This window comes from Phyllostomus hastatus, unplaced genomic scaffold (genome assembly GCF_019186645.2).
Source record: "Phyllostomus hastatus isolate PE091 unplaced genomic scaffold, TTU_PhHast_1.1 phas_scaffold_755, whole genome shotgun sequence".
In the NCBI taxonomy this organism is placed as follows: Eukaryota; Metazoa; Chordata; class Mammalia; order Chiroptera; family Phyllostomidae; genus Phyllostomus; species Phyllostomus hastatus.
The window spans coordinates 2,342,259-2,362,264 of record NW_025334039.1 but is presented as its reverse complement, the minus strand read 5'-3'; the positions used below and the strand labels follow the sequence as shown (position 1 = coordinate 2,362,264).

Sequence of the window (20,006 nt, the reverse complement as noted above, 5' to 3'; positions counted from 1 at the left end):
GTACCTGACAGTGGTGTTTGTGAGATTCATACGTGTTACAAATAGTTGTCGTTCATTCACGTTCATTGTGGGACATTTTCCCTTTGTCTGAACACACTGTAATTTGTGTATTTATTCTATTATTAGTGGATGCATGGGCTGCGTCCGGGCTTTGGAGATTATGAACAGGCTGGTATCAACACTGGTGCACACACGCATGCATTTAGGCTGAGAGAAGCTCAGAGAACGTCTGTGTGGCTTCGGCTTAGTGGATACGATCAGGCTGAATTCCAGAGCAGTTGCACCATGTCACACTTTCACTAGCTCTGTGTGTGTGTGTTTCAACTGTTGCACGTCATAGTCAATACTTAGTCTTATTAATCTTTCTAATGTTAACTCTTCTGGTGGTTATCTAGTGGCATTTCATTGTGGTTTCAGTTTGCATTTCCCTAATGAGTGATGAGATTGAGCCCACGTTCATCTATTAGTTTAGAGGTTTTGGCCTCTCCTTCCTCATCTGACTCTCGCTGAACTTGCAGTCAAATGAAATAAAGTCTCTGACAGATGCTGTTGCTGAGTCATGTCTCCCTTATTGGCTCCAGTTGGATTCTGCACCCCCAGAGTGGGGCCAAACATTCTTCACAATGATGACAGCTAATGCTTATTGAGTGCCTACCGTGTTCCAGGCACTGAGCTTGATCTATGTAATGTCTCTTAATCCTCACAAATGGCTTATCAGGTTGATACTGTTATCATCTTCATTTTACTTAAGAAGAAACAAAGGTGGGGAGGCTCAGTAACTTACCTAAAGGTCTCACAACCAATAGGTGGAGCAACCTAGCTTCAGATCAATGCCCTTTGCAACGAAAACATAAGGCCTCCCAAAGATGGAAACATTGGACTACATTTAATTTTTTTTAATGGTTTAAAACTGAATAGTAAAATGAACATGTATGGAGAAAAATAGTCGCAAAGTACGACGAAGGATTAATGTGCTTGGTATGCAAAGGGTGTGTACGAATTAAGAAGAGGACAAGCACCTCAATAAAGAAATGGTCAAAGGCTTCTGAGGCAAACCTGGGGATTTCTGCCCACTTTTTCATGTTCTTTCTCACCCTTACAATGGATAGGAACAAAATTTATGACTCTGAGAAGTTCTGCAATAAAACTCATTTTAACACAGAGTTTTCCAAACCTATAATAATTATAATTCTTTGGAACAGACTTGGAAGCACACTGAACTCTATAACAACCACGGTTTCCTCTGGTTTATAGTCTGACAAAACTTTCAACAAAGCAAAGAGGAAATGAGACTAGTTTTGTTCAGGGATTTTTCAACCTTGACACTACTGCCATTTTGGGCGCATGATTCTCTACTGTGGGGGACTGTCTTAGCCACTGGGGCATGTTAGGCCATGTGCTTGGCCTCTACCCTGCGGATGCCAGATGCCAGTAGGACCCCTCTTGCCCCTGACAACCAAAACTGCCTGCAGACATGGCCAAATGCCTCCTGGGAGGCAGCATCAGCCTCCCCTCATGAGAACCGTTGGTCTAGTCTGACAGATTTCTGAAGCGCTCACCTGTTCCCGGGATCACCTCCTACCTCGGTGCTCTCAGACTGCACAGGGCCTGATTTCTGTGCTTTGTGATACCTGCCATTCTCGTTCAATATGAGAGGGTTATTAGCCCATCTCTTTTCCTCAAGTCTTTGTTTGTTAGAATTCCTTTCATTTCCAGGCACACAGAATCACCCACAGATCCCCTGGCGTGAGCGTTTTTACCATCTTTCCATCCCCTAGGTGGGATTAAGCTCCTCCCTTCAATCTACATTAAAACCCTCTCCCTTCAATCCCCACATGCCCTGCACAACTTTCTACCAGGTCCCCAACACACTTTATACTTAGTTATTTATGTGGCTGTCTCCCCCATTTCCTTGAGAGCAGGGATTGGGTCCTATTCATCCTCTGATCGTGAGCACAGAGTTGGTACCGGTCGATATACATGGACAAAAGAGCACAATATAACTGAGGCAGGGGACGTCAGTGATTTCATCCACAGGGCCCAAGGTGCACTTGCAGGGACACTGTGTTCTTCGACAGCCTCTTTGTCACTTTCCTCCTAAGGATGTGCGCTCTGCCTGACTCCGGGCAGGCAGTATTCCCTCCGACAGAGGCTGGAAGTACCATAAAAGGTACCAATTTTGCTTCCCTCCCTCTCAGCCATGAACATGACATCATCTGCTCAGTCGGCATGTTCAGACCACTCTCGATAGTTTTCTCATTCCGAAGAGAAAGAGAAAAGCCCTTTTCCCTTGCTCTCAGCATTTTTGTAAACCTCCGTTTCTTCCGGTTGATGACATTTCCTGCCCTTGGAGATGTGTCCCCCTTTCTACGCTTTGGGAGTCCCTTTTGGACGCGGGTTTCTCAGACCTCCCCCAGGCCGCCCCCACCCCCAGCCCACCCCCAGCACTGTGTCAGTCTCTCTAAGCGTTTCCTTCTTTTAATTTCCTGTCTGGGATTATTTTACTCTTTAGAAACAGAATATAATTCTTGGGAACCCTCTCGCTTGACCAGAATTGTCCTACATGGGGGCAGTGGGTGGGAAGAAAGGGACAAGTCTGAGAAACATTCATAATGGGCAAGCGATAAAACTGGATGACCATTCGGACCCTGTGGAGGAGGAGAGGCGATGACTCCCAGATTTCTGCTCTAGATACAGTCCCAGGAGGAGGAGGAGGGAGACGAGGAGGGGGAGCAGGCTGTCGGGAAAGGCCATGGCATATACGGGCATGGTCTGGGATGTTTAGAGTCTGAGGTGTCCACGGGAGACGAGGTGGGGGATGTTGAGGAGGGAGCTGGACACCAGAGCCTGATGTTTTGGGTCGGAAACGACTGGGGCTGGCTGTTGGTGTGTGGGTGGCCGCCGAAGACCAGGGCGTAGACGAGCTCTCAGATAGCGTGTGCTGGCGGAACAGACAGTTCGAAACGCAGCAGGAAGAAGGGTCAATGGAGGGAACCGAAGGAGTGGTCAGAGAGAGAGGAGGGGAACTGGGAGAGAAGCATGAATTGGAGTTCACAGGAGAGCGTTTCGGGACAGAAGGGAAGGGACGGGAACAGCTTCAAACGCTATAGAGAGGCCGACTCAGAGGTGGGCTGGAGAGTGCCTGCTGGGTCAGGCGTTACTGGGGTCCACAGGGAGGGGAGCTTCCGTGGAACTGAGGGGTTGCGAGGAGAGGCCACGGGCGACAGACACAGGGATGTATGCACACAGAGGTTTGCTCGTCCATCCGCTCCATCGACAACCTAACGTGCACCCGGGGCCGTCACGGGACACGGTAGCGGGCAAACAGGAAAAACCCCACCGTCGCGGTGTGTACTTTTTAGGGAGATGTCATGTAGAGGGAGGATTTGTTTTAAAGAGGGTTATTAGAATGATCATCATTCCAGAGATGAGGAGGCCAGGAGGACTCAGATGGCAACTGGCTCACGTTCCTGCAAACGTCAGAGCCGGGGTCATGCCCTGGCCTGCCGGGCTCTTTCCATTCTTTGCTGCCTGAGGGGGAGGGAGGTGTAGGTGGGAAGCAATGACGCAGACGGGGTGCAGGTGGTGGGTGTACAAGGAGCAAGGTGCAGGATTATCTGTGGCTGGCGGTGGGGGGTCGCTTTCTCGGAGGGAGGTTTCTATCGGCTCCTTTATCTAGGACCTCGGTGCTGGGTGTTGTGCCTGGGCTCAGGTCCCTCCAGTGGGGAGGCCGGGCACGGAGAGCCATGTGTTCTCATGTGGACCTATTTGTGCCAGAAGTTAGAGAGGTGGCCTGTGGCAACCCCACCCCCTACTCCCCCTCACTCAGGAGCAAATCTCCATTTCCTGTGGAGACCCCGATCCACATGGTTTGAGTGGGACCCAAGACATCTCCATATCCACTTGTCAGGGGTGGCACAGGAACCCAAGCAATGTCCCTCCACGAGGTCAGATATAGAGATGCTGGCAAGAGGCAGGGCCTTCCTCTCCTGCAGTGATCTTGGGGACCAGGGTGGGCCACCCATAGCCACGCTGACTATGGGAAGAAAACACCAAGGAGAGGTGAACAGAGTCAAGAGACAGAGGAGACTGAGTTTGACAATCTCATTTGAGCTCCTGGATCCAACTCTGTCCTAACCTACCAAGAACTATTCCAGATGCCCTGATGGCTTGAACCAGTGAATTCCCGCCCACTCCCCCAACCCCGCCCCACCACCAATTTGAGTTCAGTTTCTGTATGTGCAACTGAGAGAGAATCTGACCAATATGTCAGCTGTGACTGTGTAAAACAATTGATTTACTTTTGCAGAAGCTAACTGACCGCAGGGACCGTCCCCCACAGAGCCAGGTGTATTTGCCACCTTCTAGGTGTTGGCCCTGCAGGTGATAAAGGTATGAGCTACAGCATAGCCACGGAGATGAAGGCAGGTACAAAAGAATTGCCATTTACAAAATGCTTTAGATTCATTGCCCTGAAGCCTCAGTCATAGGAAACAATGAGCCAGCAACTACAGCTTGGCTTGGGCAAGTCCGGACTGAGCCGGAGAGAGGTTTCCATGCTCCAGGAGCTCAGCGGAAGGTAGGCTGGGAAGGAGAGGGAGTGTATTCTGGGCTTCTCTAAAACTGTCCTGGGCAGGGGGGCTAAGGTCAGGGTGGTGGGAGACACAGAGAGAGGGGAACAGATCATCCGGGGAAGCGGTATGAGTATTTATGAGGGTAAGAGCTGCTTCTCATACCTTTCCCATTCCGGCGTGGGCGTGTCCCAGCTTGACCACCACAGGGAAGCGAGGTGCTGTGAGCTGCAAGAGATAAGAGGAAGTCACTCATTGTCATCCCGGAGCACGTCCACCAAGGCTCTGGGCCCTGCCTGTTCTGCAGAAAGACTTAGTCATCTGACATAACCAGAAATCCCTGCAAAAACGCTTTGACAGATGGCCACCCTACTGCGGCTCAAACACCCTCGATGCCAACACTCTTGGCTCCCAAAGAAAGCTCCAGCCCTTCAAACCAGTCTGCCTGGGGCATCCACCAATCTGGAGAGATGGCGGAGGGGAGCAAACGGACCATGGGTTCACCTTTTGGCTTGTGTGACCTCTGAAGCTACTACACGGATCTGTGCCTCAGTTTCTGCATCTGTACAATGGGGCTGATGAGTGTCCATCCCAGAGGGATGCTGCGAGAATTAAATAAGTTACTGCATGTGAAGTGCTTACGTTGCAGGTACTCAGTGAAAGGCAGCTTCTTGATTCCTGTTACAGGTCTGCCTCATGTTATTTCCCCAACAACTTTCAGATATCTGGGAATTCTCATTCTCTCCCCTGAGCACTCTCCAGGCGGCCCCATGAGGCTTCTCAATCACAGGGGCCACGCCCAACACGGGCACAAGCATCCCTCGGTCTCACCATGGAGGGCACTGTGCTGAGTCACTGCCCTGTGTGATCTCCTTTAGAGTCACGCTTGGGAGGGCAGCAGCCTGGCCTGGCTGGTTCTCTGTCGCATCCCCAGCTTTCAGAGCACCGCCTGGCCCAGGATGGGCGTTTGACACGGAATCTGTGCTTTGGTCAGACCTCTGAGCAAGACGTCCAAGGCGTGCACGTCTCTTTTGATGACACAGAGAAGGCAAGTGGGGCTCAAAGATCAGGTGCCTGCCCACACCCACGGTCACTCCACTAGGAAGTGAGGGCACCAGTTCAGACCTGGGCTCTGTGCTTCCTCCTTCATGCTGCTCATCTGTCGTCTGAGATGTGTTTGCTTGGTGTCTAGAGGTATATCTGCAGTTGCTTGAGGGCATAGGTTACCCATTTCGGTTACTCAGTAACACTATCACTCCCCCAGCTTTGATCAGTCCTGGCTGGAATAATCCTGTCCTGCTCTCTAGGCTGCGCAGTTGTCTGTTGTGGTCACTCTGTCCTAGTCGTCCCCTGGCAGTGCTGTCCGTACGGACCCTCTGGCTTCCCAGCACCTAGTCTGACATGGAGAAGCTGCTGCACATGCTAAAGAAGGGTCTGCAAAGGGTCACAAGCCAGCTGATGGACCTTGTCTCATTTTGCCCCTGCACTGGCCCCCTGAGGCAGGCAGGAGAGTTATTTTAAAATTAAATATGTTGGGGTGACATTGGGTAATGAGATTACATAGGCTTCAAGTATCCAATACTATAACACATCATCTGTATATTGTGATGTGTGCTCATGACCCAAAATCTAGTCTCCTAGGGGAGGTAGTTCTATCGTCACTTCACAGACATGACAATGGAGACTGAAGGCAGCTGCTGGGGAGGGGTGAAGCTGGGGCTTAAACTCGGGTCTGTCAGGTTCTAAGCCCGGTGTGAACGGTTTTCTCTTACGTCTAGCATTGTCCTGCAGTAGCTGCTGGGTGAAAACATGTCCCTCTTATCCAGGCTAAAATTGACCATATCCTGGTGTCTACAGTAAACAAGCACATTAAAAAAAAAAGGGCAATATTTGACCTTGATTCCACAAGCAATATGTACACACTATAAAAAGTTTGGAAAATACCAGCCAAGATGGAGGCGTAGGTAGATACACTCTGCCTCCTCGCACAACCAAAAGAAGGACAGCAGTAAATTTAAAAACAAAAAGTAACCAGAACTACCAGAAAATAGAGCTGTGTGGAAGTCCGACAACAAAGATGTTAAAGAAGGAACATTCATCCAGACTGGTAGGGGGGTGGAGATGGGGAGCCAGGGTGGAGAGGACTCGCAGCAAGGCTGGAGGACTGGGTGGGCAAGGTGGCAGCTGGCAGAGTGGGCAGTCCCACATTTGCCTGCAGATAAACCAGGAGGCACAACTAGGGAGCAAGACAGAGTGTGCAACCCAGGGTTCCAGCACAGAGAAATAAAGCCTCAAAACCTCTGACTGAAAAAACCTGTGGGGGTTGAGGCAGCAGAAGAAAGTCGTAGCCTCACCGGAGAGTTCATTGGAGAGACCCACAGGGTTCTAGAATGTACACAAAACCACCCACCTGGGGATCAGCACCAGAAGGGCCCAATTTGCTTGTGGGTAGCAGAGGAAGTGACTGAAAACCGACGATAGTCGAGCAAGCAGCATTGTTCTCTCTCAGACCCCTCCCCTACATACAGCACCACAAAGCAGCAATGTGGGTTTCCCCGCCCTGGCAAATACCTAAGGCTCTGCCCCTTACTATGCAACAGGTGCACAGAGACAAAAAAAATATGGTTCAAATGAAAGAACGGATGAAAGTTCCAGAAAAAATACATCAAAGTGATGAAGAGATAGCCAACCTATCAGATGCAGAGTTCAAAACACTGGTAATTAGGATACTCACAGAAATGGCTGAGTATGGTCACAAAACAGAGGAAAAAATGAAGGCTATAAAAAGCGAAATAAAGGAAAATGAACAGGGAACCAACAGTAAAGAGAAGGAAACCAGGACTCAAATCAATGGTTTGGAGCAGAAGGAAGAAATAAATGTTCAACCAGAACAAAATGAAGAAACAAGAATTAAAAAAAAAAATCAGGAGAGGCTTAGGAACCTCGGGGACAACTGTAAACACTTCAACATCTGAATCATAGGAGTACCAGAAGGAGAAGAGGAAGAGCAGGAAATTGAAAACTTATTTGAAAACATAATGAAGGAGAACTTTCCTAATCTGTCAAAGGAAATAGACTTTTAGGAAGTCTAGGGAACCCAGAGAGTCTCCCAAAAGTTGGACCCAAGGCAGCACACACTGAGGCACATCATAATTACATTATCAGAGATGAAAGATAAAGAGAGAACCTTAAAAGTAGCAAGAGTAAAGGAGACAGTTACCTAAAAGGAGTTCCCATAAGACTATCAGCTGATTTCTCAAAAGAAATCAGTTGACAAGAAGGGGTTGGGAAGAAGTATTCAAAGTCATGAAAAGCAAAGACCTACATCCAAGATTGCTCTATCCAGCAAAGCTACCATTTAGAATGGAAGGGCAGATAAAGTGCTCCCCAGATAGGGTCAAGTTAAAGGAGTTCATCATCACCAAGTCCTTATTCTATGAAATGTTAAAGAGACTTATCTAAGAAAAAGGAGATCAAAAACATGAACAGTAAAATGATAACAAACTCACAACTATCAACAACTGAACCTGAAAAAACAAAAAACAAACTAAGCAAATAACTAGAATAGGAACAGATTCACAGAAATGGAGACCACATGGAGGGTTATCAGTGGGGAGGGGGCGGGAGGAGAATGGGGGAAAAGGTACCAGGAATAAGAAGCGTAATTGGTAGGTACAAAATAGACTGCTGGAGGTTACGAATAGTATAGGCAATGGAGAAGCCAAAGACCATATAACCCACAGACATGAACTAAGGGGCGGGGGGAGGAGGGTGCTGGAGGGAGGGGGGGTGCAGGGTAGAGGGGGATAAAGGGAAGAAAAAAATGGGACAATTATAATAGCATAATCAATAGAATATACTATAAAAACCTAAAAAAATTGTCTGGAAAATAAAATAAGGTGCTATGTAGTTATATATAAGGAAGACAAAACCACCCTCGGATTTTCATAGTTTTGTTGTACTATCTGCTGGTCTTTTTTTTAAAATCTATATTTATGTTTTGATTTATTCTGTACAGCTTTTGGGAGGTATGTCATGTTTGTGAGATTCATGTATGTTGCTATAAGTAGCTCTGATTCATTTTTAACTGCAGCATAGTATTTCATGTTATGAACACATTACACGTTTCCTGCTGACGAACATTTAGGCAATTTTTATTTGTCTAATTATAAACAATACTAGTGTAAACACTCTTAAACATGCTCCCCTATGCCCACATAGGGGAATTGCTCTAGGGCACGTACTCCAGAGCAGAATTGCTGGGTCGGACAATACTCATCTCAGTTTTGCTAGGTATTGCCAAATTGCTCTCCAAAGTGCTCGTACCAGCTTCTGCTTCTCATGAGCAGAGAAAGAGCTCCCAACACTTGAGTTGAAAGACTTATATTTCATCAACCCAAGGGATGTGAAGTGGAATGAATGAGTGCCTTTTCACTAAGCAGCCAGGTGAGGGGAAACAAGTGTTTCCTCTCTTCTCCCAGCAAGGAAATGGGGGTGTCGGACCTCCAGCTGCAAAGGAGCTGAATTCTGTTAATAAAGAGATTGAGCTTGGGGGAGAATCTCAAGCTCCAGAGGAGGACGCAGGGTGCTGGCACCTCGAGTTTGGCTTTACGAGACCCTAAGTGGAGAACCTCGCCATGCTATCCTGGACTTCAGATCTACAAAACTGCAAGATAATAAGGGGGTGCTAAATCTGCTAAATTTGTTAGAGCAGCCCCAGGAAACTAAGACATATGTCCTCCTAGAGACCGTAGCCCAGAGAGTGAAGTGGTCGTTTTCCTGCCACACAACAGCAGAACCCGAGGTCAAAGTCATGTGCTCTGACTCTCAACCAGGCACGCTCTCTCTACCAAGGCACACCTCCCTGGGGACCATGTGAGCCTCTGGGCACAACAAATGCTTTCCCCTCATCATAATGATGAATAAAATATCAAATCAATTCAGGAGGTGCTCATGGAGTGAGGCCTACATGGCTGGCTCTGTGCTTTGTGCTGTGCAGGGCACACGGAAGATTGAGACAAGATAGCCTGTCTTTTTTTTTTTTTTTTTTTTTTAAGATTTCATTGATCTATTTTTACAGAGAGGGGAAGGAAAGGAGAAAGAGAGGGAGAGAAACATTGATGTGTGGTTGCTTCTTGCATGCCCCATGCTGGGGACCTGGCCCACAACTCAGGCATGTGCCCTGATTGGGAATCGAACACGCAACCCTTCGGTTCACAGTCCGGCGCTCAGTCCACTGAGCCACACCAGCCAGGGCAAGACAGTCTGTCTTAAACAGATGGGCTGCACAATGAAAGAGCGGACATGGCAGCTTGGCCGGTAAGTCTGGGGCGGGTGGAATCTTGAGTGGGTTGTGGGTGGGTGCAAGGAGGGCTCAGCATTCCTCAGGGCTGAATGGAACACAGTACTGTAGTTTTCCCAGGATGGGTGTTTAGATTCCTCACAAGCTCTTAGTGAACAAAGACTCATAGGAATGATTTATTTTATGCAACGTCATGAGCTTATCCACAATAAAGCTACTTGGGCCATGACGGCTAAATACAATACATTTGAACTGAGTGCCCTCCTCTAGCATTCTCAAATAAAATGGAAGGGATACACGTGTTACCGTCTGAGGTAGTGAGGGTAGACATTGTTATCTGGGTTTATAGGACACACAGAGTCAATGCAGAAAAATCTGATGATGCACAGTAAGATATTTCAAAGAAAGCATTCTGAAAATTGGCCTGAAGCAATGTATTTTTCTGATAGTAGGGGAAAGTCTCCTTGGTCATTTTTTACTTGGACGCATGGAGAATAGCATTCTTTTTGGAACCGGCTAGCAAAGCTCTGGGTTGGTGCTGGGAGAAGGGAGAGGCAGTCTGGGGCCAGATAACTGGGAGCCTTCAAAGCTACAGGGAAGAGTCGGCGTTGCTTGGATGCGCCTTGGGTGAACAGGCCAGTGTGGGGTCAGGAAAGTGACTGTGCAGCTGTAGGACAAACTGTATTAGGAGAGAGGAAAGGGTCAGAGACCCATCTGGAATTAAAACTAACCCGAAGTATCACTGCTTGGGCCTGGACTAGGGTGGGGACCATGGAGAGAGTGGGGACACTCCCAAGAGTTTTTCTTTTCTTTTTTTTTTTAAGATTTTATTTATTTATTTTTAGAGAGGGAAGGGAGGGAGAAAGAGAGAGAGAAAGAGAAACATCAATGTGCAGTTGCTGGGGGCTGTGGCCTGCAACCCAGGCATGTGCCCTGACTGGGAATCAAACCTGCGATGCTTTGGTTCACGGCTTGCACTCAATCCACTGAGCTACGCCAGCCAGGCTTAAGTGAAACTTTTAAAAAGTGAAGTGACAGTTTTCAGACGGCCCCAGAAATTCAAAATGAGGATTGTCTACAGCCTTATCATCTCATCAGATCCGTGTACGGGTCCACATTCCTCTGTGATCCTCATCTAAATGTCCAATTAGAAAACGAAATGGGATGTTCTGCAATAATCTTAGAGATGGAATTTTATACCTATCCCCTCACTTAACATTACTCATTAAGGTTTTTTTCCTATTTTTGCCACAGTCTTTTTATATTTTTCCTTGCGTCTCTCCCCGACTCCCCAGCCTGGCTGACTGATCTCACCTGCTCATCATGTTTGACCTCTGCAAACACGTTCACACATGTGTGGTTGACGTGGACACTTGTGTTTTCAGAAATGGCTCTTTCCACTTACCGTCGCACCACGCAAACCCCCTCTCCTATATCAATAGGCGCTCTCCTAGCCCAGCAGTTCTAACAGCTGCCCCATATTCCGCAGGGCATGTGCCGTAATTCTCCAGCCATTTTTCTGTCCATGACACTGGTGCGACTGTCCCTCTCTGCCGCTCACTGCAAGCGCGACCCCTACATGTCTGTCCACGTGTCCTCAGAAACTAGTTCTCAGAGGTCAGGCCAAGAGGAAACGCAACACAATCTGAAGACATTCTGGTAGGTTTCTGAAGTCATTTATTAGAGCTCAAGAAAGGACGGTGGGCACCCTGGTATCTGCCGCACATTGGGTGAATCCACGGGCCCTGTCATCGCCCAGGCTAATAACAACGACGTTTATGGAGTGTCCTGTGAGAGCCAGGAGTGGGATACCAGGCACTTTATACAAAGGGGTGGGCAAAAGGAGGTTTACAGTTGTTTGCCTGGAAAACAATAAATACTAATACAAGAATAAACTCTGTTCCTTGTACTCACAAGTGTAAACCACCTTTTGCCCGTCTCCATAGGCTAACCTTCTTCCCATTCCCCACGTGATAGATAACAGATTAGAGGCAAGTCATGAGCCCGAGGCCAGACGGTGAAGGCACGGCGGAGCTTCTCTGCTGCCACCCACGTCTCTTCCCCCCTCCCCACCCGCTTCCCTTCCCAAGCTGTTCAAAGGGGTTGCAAAGGCCGTTCCCGTTTGCGACACGCCAGCCCCTTCCCGAACACAGACAGGTCACGAGGACAAGAAACATCTTGTCGGCTATTTTCTCTCTTCCCTTCCCAACAATAGCTTTATTGGCTCCCCTGCGGATGGCCGGCCCCGCACCAGTTTCTCACAGGCTCCCGGCCCCGCTCACATGCCCCAGGGGCTCCAGAGTTCAGCACTACGCAAGGACTGGAGAGGCCTGACATCCTGTTAGAAAGGGCAGATCAATTTTTGAAACCACAGATCTCCACCCTGATAAGGGCCCCATTCAAGTCTCCCAAGAAGTCCACAGAAGTGGGGGTGGGGCAGTGCTCGTGCTGGGTGTTCTCCTGGGGGCTTGGGGTCAGAGCAACGTGAGCCCAGATCAGCACTGTATCAAAACCTCATCGTCCAGCCGTGGGCTTGGAGAGCTGGGGCCTGAGTGGTCTGGTGCCACGCCGCTTTCCAGTGAAGGAGGCGATTCTCTCTACGTTCATGACTTTCTGGAGGTTTACGTGTGAACAGTGTCTGGTCCTGGCTAAGTGACAGAGAAGGCAAGGCCTGGAAGAGTCTGGAGGAGGAAACCAAGGATGGAAGAAGTCTGGGAAGATTTTGAGGAGGAGCTGGGCCTCTGCTCCATGCCTGTGAGGCTCTCCCTAATCTAGTTCTTGCCGGCCTCTCTGTCTCATCTTGTGTTTCTCCCTCCTCCCCACCCCAACATCTGCCTACTTACGTTCCAACCCTGGGCCTTTCAGCACTTGACTGAAGGGTCCACAGTCCCTCTGGCCACAGAGCCTTTGCACACGCCATCCTCTTTCTCTGAAAGACTTCCTACCACTCCTTTCTCAGACAGTCCCCTCTCATAATGAGGTGTCACTGGAAGTACTCTGTCCCCAGACACTGCTTCCCTGGCCACCGGCCTAACCTAGGCACTTCCTACTTGAAACCTGTATAGTGTCATTAACCAATGTCACCCTGATAAATTTAATACAATAAAATAAAAAAAATAAAGTAGAAAGTTGCTGTTATCTTCTTCATCACACTCTTTGTAGCATTAGCCACCATTTGTAATTATACATTTATTCAGCATTTCCTTTGTGTCTATCTGTCCACTCCCCTGCAGGTGCTCTGATGAAACTAGGTGTTTCGCTGGTCTTGTTTACGCCGTATCTCCAGCCTCCACACAGGCCCGGTGTGCCGTAGACACCGTGTATGCAGGGCATTTGTTGGACGGGTATCAGACACAGCCTCCCGTGTGCAAACAGGTGGAGTCAGAAAGGATGTGGGGACAAGGTGTTCTTAAAGTTGGTTTAAACGGAAGTCTTCCTGGGTGGTCAGTAGGAATTCAGGTGGAAATAGGGGTGTGGCAAGCTTGGGGGACCTCTCTGCCAGGTAGGGGTTTGGGCCATATTTTGAGGGCATTGGGTAGCATTGACGATTTGAGTGCAGAGGGTAGGTGCACACACAGAGGGTTTAGGGAGACCCTTCCGGAGGCTGTGGTAGCAGCAGCTCCTGGCTTTGGAGCCCTTACATTGTACCAGGCATGGTGCTAAGAAGTTGATGTGTATTGCCTCGTTTCAATCTCTTGACATGTCTATGAGGTAGCTCCTGTTTTTATCCATATTTTACATACAAGGAAACTAAGGCCGTAAGAGGTGAAGATTCTTGCATAGGATCACTGAGCAAGAGAGTGGAGGAAGTAGGGTTTGGTCAGAGACCCACCCAGAGCCCCCCCACCCTGCCATCAGAGCCCACCCTGCTGCTTCTGGACGAACATGCTTGCCGCCATCGTGTGCTTCCCACACGCTCAGGACGGTGTCCATTCATTTAATTGGATTCGAGTGGGTGGGTGGAGGCCAGCAGACCCATTGGGGCAAGACTGGCTGCTGTAACAGCCAAGCAGTTCGGAGCCTGGTGGCAGCAGCGTGAGCTTTAGAGCCAGAGGGACTCCCCGCGTTCACATCGAGTTCCAAAACCTACGGTTACGAGCCGCTGGGCAGGCCACTCACCACTCTGCGACTCAATTTCCTCATCCACCAAATGGGAAGGTCACTTGAGAAATCGACATTATAACAGAGGTCAGTTACTAACGGGTCATTGCCACTGGAAAGGCTTAAAACGCGTTCGAGGGTGTGCAAGGCCTGGCACATAGTAGGACGGCCATCCATACTAGTCCCCATTCTCTCACGTGTACGATCTCAGGGAAAGGGTGACCGGCATGGGTCCAGGGCCCGTCGACAAGGCTCAGTCCCTGCTTGGACACGGGAAGGGGAGAGAGGAGGGGAAGGCGGCCTGATAGGATGACCAGGTCGTGAGCAGGATGCGTGCTGACGTCTTTGACAGAAATGGGGCAGCCCGGAGACGGGGTGTGGTGTGGGCCTTTAAAACAGACTCGTTCAAAAGAGAGCACAGAGACATCCTGACGGCTGCTTGATAAACGCTCGTCCTGGCATGCGGTATCTGACAGCAGCTCTTTGGAATTCGAGCATCGCACAGAGCGGCCTTCCCCTCCGAAGGGAGGAGAGGAGACAAGGTGACCTCTGGCGATCCTTTCCCATCCTGTAACGTTGTGACAACCCTAATACCACCTAGGCGACTGAAACATATAAGGAGAAAATGATATCCCTCACCACGGCGTACAGGGCTCTGTGTGATCTGGGCCCTGCCCTTGTCCCCCACCCCATCGTACCTGCGGTCCCCCCTCAACCTCTCCCCCAGCCTGATTGGCTTTCTTTCCGACCCCGACACTAGCTGGGCTCCCTCTGCCTTCAGAACCTGGAGTGCTGCTCCTGCTCGTCCTGCCCTTGCTTCAGACTGCAGTTCCAATGTCACGGGCCCAAGAAGCTGGCTCTCGCCTTCCTGCCTCGGTCCCGCCTGCTCACCTCTGACTCCTTCTTAGCACTCCTGCCATTTGTAAATGTATCCGCGTGGCTGCTGGACAAATGCCTGACCTCCTCACAAGACTGTAAGCTGTGGGTCTGTGTGTGTTGCTTATCACTCAACCCTCAGGCCTCTCCTGAATTACAGACCTGCCTCCTGAACTTGGCCCCCAGGTGGTTCCAGAGGCACCTCCAGCTCAGCATTTCCAGGTGACCCCAGGAATGCCCATCGGAAGTGCTTTCCCCTCTTCCTGTAGCCTGACCTCAGTCAACAGTTCCCGCACCCACCCAGGCACCCAAGACAGAGATCCTGCCTGCCTTCTGCATTCGTGGGTCTGCCCTACACCCAGGGCAGGCTCACAGGAGGGGCCCAGGAATGTGTGCGCGTGAGGCCTGTGGTCTCAGCTCAGGGCAATGCTCTCGGCCCTTGGAGTCCCACCGCTGAGCCCTCTGCATCACCTCCTCCTACGTTAGTGTTTCTTGGAAAAATACCGGTCCCACATTTAGAAAAATTAAACTAAACCTGCCCTACCAAAATACAAACATTCTTTTTCTCTTACATTTCCTGTTTCCCTGAGAAACGGAACAGAAAAAAAAAACAACCCTGATAGGATGGCAATATTTGTCTGCAAATATGCTTTTCTTGTTCCCGCCCGTGTGATGTTTATGGCACGGACGGGCGGGCTCAGCCTGCCAGCCCGTCTCCCACGAGATTCCCCTGGGTGCCCCCTCCTGACTCAGACAACATCCTCAGTGACACAGTGCCTCTGGGAGGGCGTGGACGGCCCACAGTGCCCAACACCACCGTGAACCCCACGGATACATACAGCCACAGATTTCGAACCCCTCAGTTTTCCACTGCAATATTCCGTTCTTTCGAGTCTTATTCCAGCTCCATTTCTAGATGGGGGAAAGTCCCCTTTACAAGTCAGCTGGTTCTGTTATGGGGACTTAGTGTCCCTCTTCTGAGTGACTCCAGAAAAGAACTAAATAATAGTAGCAATACTTAGTAGCCATATATATATATGGACTTCAGTTTACCTTTACACATGTCATCTCTTAAGGTTAAAGTAAATGTCAAATTTTGGTTACAGTCATTCTTGGTGTTGCATAGAAATAATACTGCCTCTTTGGAGCGACGAACAAAGGGAGATACTTCCTCTCTGGTTCACAGAAACTATTTGTGGAATGACGTAGAAGAGGGAGGAAGAGTGAACGCAGGCTTTGAAGCCAGACAGACTTGAGTTTAAATGCTGTTGGTGTCATTTCCTATTGGGGCACCTTTGGGCAAGTTTCTTAACCCCTTGGGGTCTCCGTTGCTTTATCTGCAAATGGGAACAGGCACACCAGCAGTTAAGGTTATCTGGAAGTGTGTATGTCAGATAGGTGTTACATGCAGCTGGATGCTAGCCAGAAATTCCCTGGGGAGCATTTGAATGAACATTCACTTAAAAACATTCTCCAAATCACCACCTGATACAGTTATGGATACTGTTTGTTGTCTTTTTTAAAGCTTTCGCTTTTATACTATGCACTGTAAAAACTGCTTTGTAATTATTTTAAACATTATCATTAAGTTGATGTAATGAATTGATCTGATATTCCTGATACACAGAATGACTATATCCTTATTTTCTAGAGCAGAAATACCATATATTTTGGACCATAAGACACACCTAGGTTTTAGAGGAGGAAAATAGGGAAAAAAATTTTGAAGCAAAAAATGTGGTAAAATATTTAATAACATAAATAACACAATAGTTCACCAATGTCAATGTAAACAGAACTCAACAGTACCATTAACAACCATCATTCCTCCCAAATTTGGCGGGGGTGGGGGGGAGTGCGTCTTGTAGTCCAAAAAATATGGTAGACTCGACTCTAATGATTGAATGCTGCCTGGTTTTTTCCTGGAAATCTTGCATAACCTTTTATTTAACTCAGTGAGATCCGATCTACCAAAGCTGCTGCAACAGTGCCTGACTATTTTTTTTTTAAAACAGCAGCTTTATCGAGGTACAATTCACACACCATAAAATTCACCTTCTTTAAAGTATACAATACAGGGTCGGCGGTGTATTCACAGAGTTGTGCAACTACTACCAAAGGTTCTCACTTCAGAACCTTTTCATCATCCCACACCCATTACTAGCCACTCTCCAGTCATTCCTCCGGTCCCTGGCAGCCAACCGTCTACCTTCTGTCCCCATAGACGTGCATGTTCCAGACATTTCATATAAATGGAATCATACAGAGTGACCTTTCACTTACAATAGCACATGTTTTCCAGGTTCATCCATGTTGCAGCATGTATCAGCACTTGACTCCTTTTTATTGCCCAATACTATTCCATCGTATGGATGGTGCCTGACTTCTAAATACATCTTGGAATGGCCTGGATATGTGTTTCCAGTGATTGCCAACCATGAAGGCAAACGCAGGTCTTAGCAACATGGACTGAGCAGGGATAAGACTTGGGTGATGCCATAGGTCAGAAGTACAATACCCAGCCGGACATCTCACGACTATAATACACAGGTGGCAAACACAAGGCCCATGGGCCGAATCTGGCCCTCCACATTTTTTAATCCGGTCCAGCACCTTCTTTCTACTGGGCAGCAGCACCAACTTCTCACTTAACTGTTAAGGAGCAGTTACATTTATACAGTCCTAAAATTACATTTGGCCCTTTTGAAGGCAACCTCGAGGCTGATGTGGCCCTCAGTGAAAATGAGTTTGACACCCCTGCTAATACTTGGGAGGCAGGGGGGACTGTACTGGCAAACCAGCACTGGCTTGCAGGTACTTGTGTCCTGGGTGTGTCCAACCTTGTTGGCCTCCTTTCCCGCTGTTTGTAGCCCTTAAACACAGAAGATCTGAGCCAGATCCTTAGTCCAATCAGGAGCAAGTGTGATCTCCACTCCTGGCGTATTCCAACTGACTGTACTGTCCCATGAACAAGCTGATAAAGAAAAGGGCTAGCCCTGGCTGGCATAGCTCAGTGGATTGAGTGCGGGCTGTGAACCAAAGTGTCGCAGGTTCAATTCCCAGTCAGGGCACATGCCTGGGTTGCAGGCCATGACCCCCAGCAACCGCACATTGATGTTTCTCTCTCTCTCTCTCTCTCTCCCTCCCTCCCCTCTCTAAAAATAAATAATAAAAATAAAATCGTAAAAAAAAAGAAAAGGGCTAATAAGAATGTTTAAGAGCCAAAGAAGGAAGTATCAGTAAGCACTGCTATTGGGCACCCATGAGAGAGAAAGAGAGAGAAATTAATCTGTGGTTCCCCTCTCCCTTACAAAACCATTGCCCTTATCCTCCTGAAAAATGACCTTAATTTTCCAAATGCTTGTGGCTAACTCTGAAGCTCTTCAGAAAGGAAGCTTTGATGGGTGGGTTTTCTAATCCTACCGATGAAGCTAAAATTGTGATTGCCCTTGACTATTTATTTCCGTCTTTATTTGTTTGTGCTCCACGAGGACAGGGCCCGTATTCGTTTTGTTCACTGTTTGCCCAGCACATAGCAGGCGCTCTATATTTGTAGGTTGAATTTACTGAATGGACATAGAAACACAGAGTGTTGAGAGCTGTGTACATGTGAGGTGCTATTGTTATTAGCACCACCATCATCATTACTATGTAGTGATTGAGTTACTTTTAGAGGTGCCCATTCCCCTCTATTGAACCTTCTGTCACTCCAGGTGATTTGTATTCTCTTAGTGTCCCTGTTCTTATTCAGGCCCATAGGGCACCCACCTTTTCTTTAGCATCTCCTTCCCACAGCCTGCCTGGGCTGAGCACTGGGCTCTACCACTGCTGGGCTGTGTGTCTTTGGGCAAGTTACTTCACTTCTCTGTGCCTTAATATCTGCATTTATCAATGGGGCTAAAAGTCATATGTTGCAATAGGTTGTCTCCAGGTTTACATGAGCTAATAAATGTAAAGCACTTGACAGGGCACATAGGGAGGGCTAGAATCAGGCTGGTGGTTGGTGTTATCAATGTAAACCCAACACTATTCTTGCAGCTGCGGCTCCGTCTCCCTCCTTCCTTGCTCTCAGCTTTCCAAGGTGACACTGGCCAAGAGGAATCTGGGATCCTCTGTTAGAGGCTGGCAGGGGTTTAATGAGTTACCCATGTGGCCATAAAGCTGCAGCAGACAGATGTGTGCTGGCGACAGGGGAGGACATCTGAGACAATGACTCTGAACTTGAAGGAAAAGATGGATGAGGGTCATTCCACATGTTCTGCTGGTAAGGGTGTGGAAGTGGATGCAGCCTAGAGCAAGCTGAGTGACCGACCGACCCATCCTGGGTCATGACACTTGCAAAATGGTGACTTCCTGAGAAACGGAGGCTTCCAAGGAATGCTGGGTGACAAGTTCTGGGGGGAGAAGGGAACACTCCTTTGCACCCAGCTGGGTGGTAGAAGGGGTGCAACAGGGCCCAGTGTCCTGGGGGGAACCCCAGGGTAGGGGGTAGGGTTCCCAGGTTTGTTCTCCTGCATGGAGGAGGCAGAGGTGAGGGTGAGCAGGAGCCCTGGGCCAGCACAGCAGAGGGCTGGTCCATAGCGCCCCACTGCAGCATCAGGGTGAGCCAGGAAATTTCCACCATCTCTCGCACAGAGGAAAACTACCAAGACCCGAACAGACACTGGGGCCTATGCCAAAGGTGCGACCTGCCCCTGGATGCAGGGGCTCCTTTAATGAAGGAGTCATGTGGGCCTCCGGTGACACGGGCCAACGATTATTCAGTGTCTACATGTGGCGAGCTCCATTGCAGCTGAATAGACACATCTCATGTAATCCTCACAAAAGCCCTGTCAGAGTGCGAGTATGATCCCTCACTCACAAATGAGAAAACCAAGACTCAATTAAATATCTTGCCCAGTTTGGCTGAGGCCAGAGTCCACGTTGTAGGACCAGACTGCCTTTCGCACAAGTCCAAGGGGACACAGAGAGAGGACCTAGGCCCTATCCTCAAGGGGCTCACAGGCTAGGGGCAGAAGATACATAAAAAATGATTTTAACTCAACCATTTAAACACTCAAGAGAATTGTGAAGAAAATGCTACAGAAGCAAAGAAGATGAGTGGTCATCTGTGGGAGAGGGAGGTCATTGGAAGAGGTGTCCTGGACAAGGGGTCA

The 20,006-nt window shown here is 48.7% G+C and overlaps 1 protein-coding gene across 1 annotated transcript in view; it reads right to left on the bottom strand.

Moving 5' to 3' along the window:
• The window catches only part of SYN3 (synapsin III), a 405,562-nt gene that overhangs the window by 58,163 nt on the left and 327,393 nt on the right, over positions 1-20,006 (bottom strand). Inside the window, exon 7 of the mRNA XM_045826382.1 lies at positions 4,737-4,799. Coding sequence (XP_045682338.1) covers positions 4,737-4,799 — 63 coding nt within the window. The remainder of the gene's footprint in view (positions 1-4,736; positions 4,800-20,006) is intronic.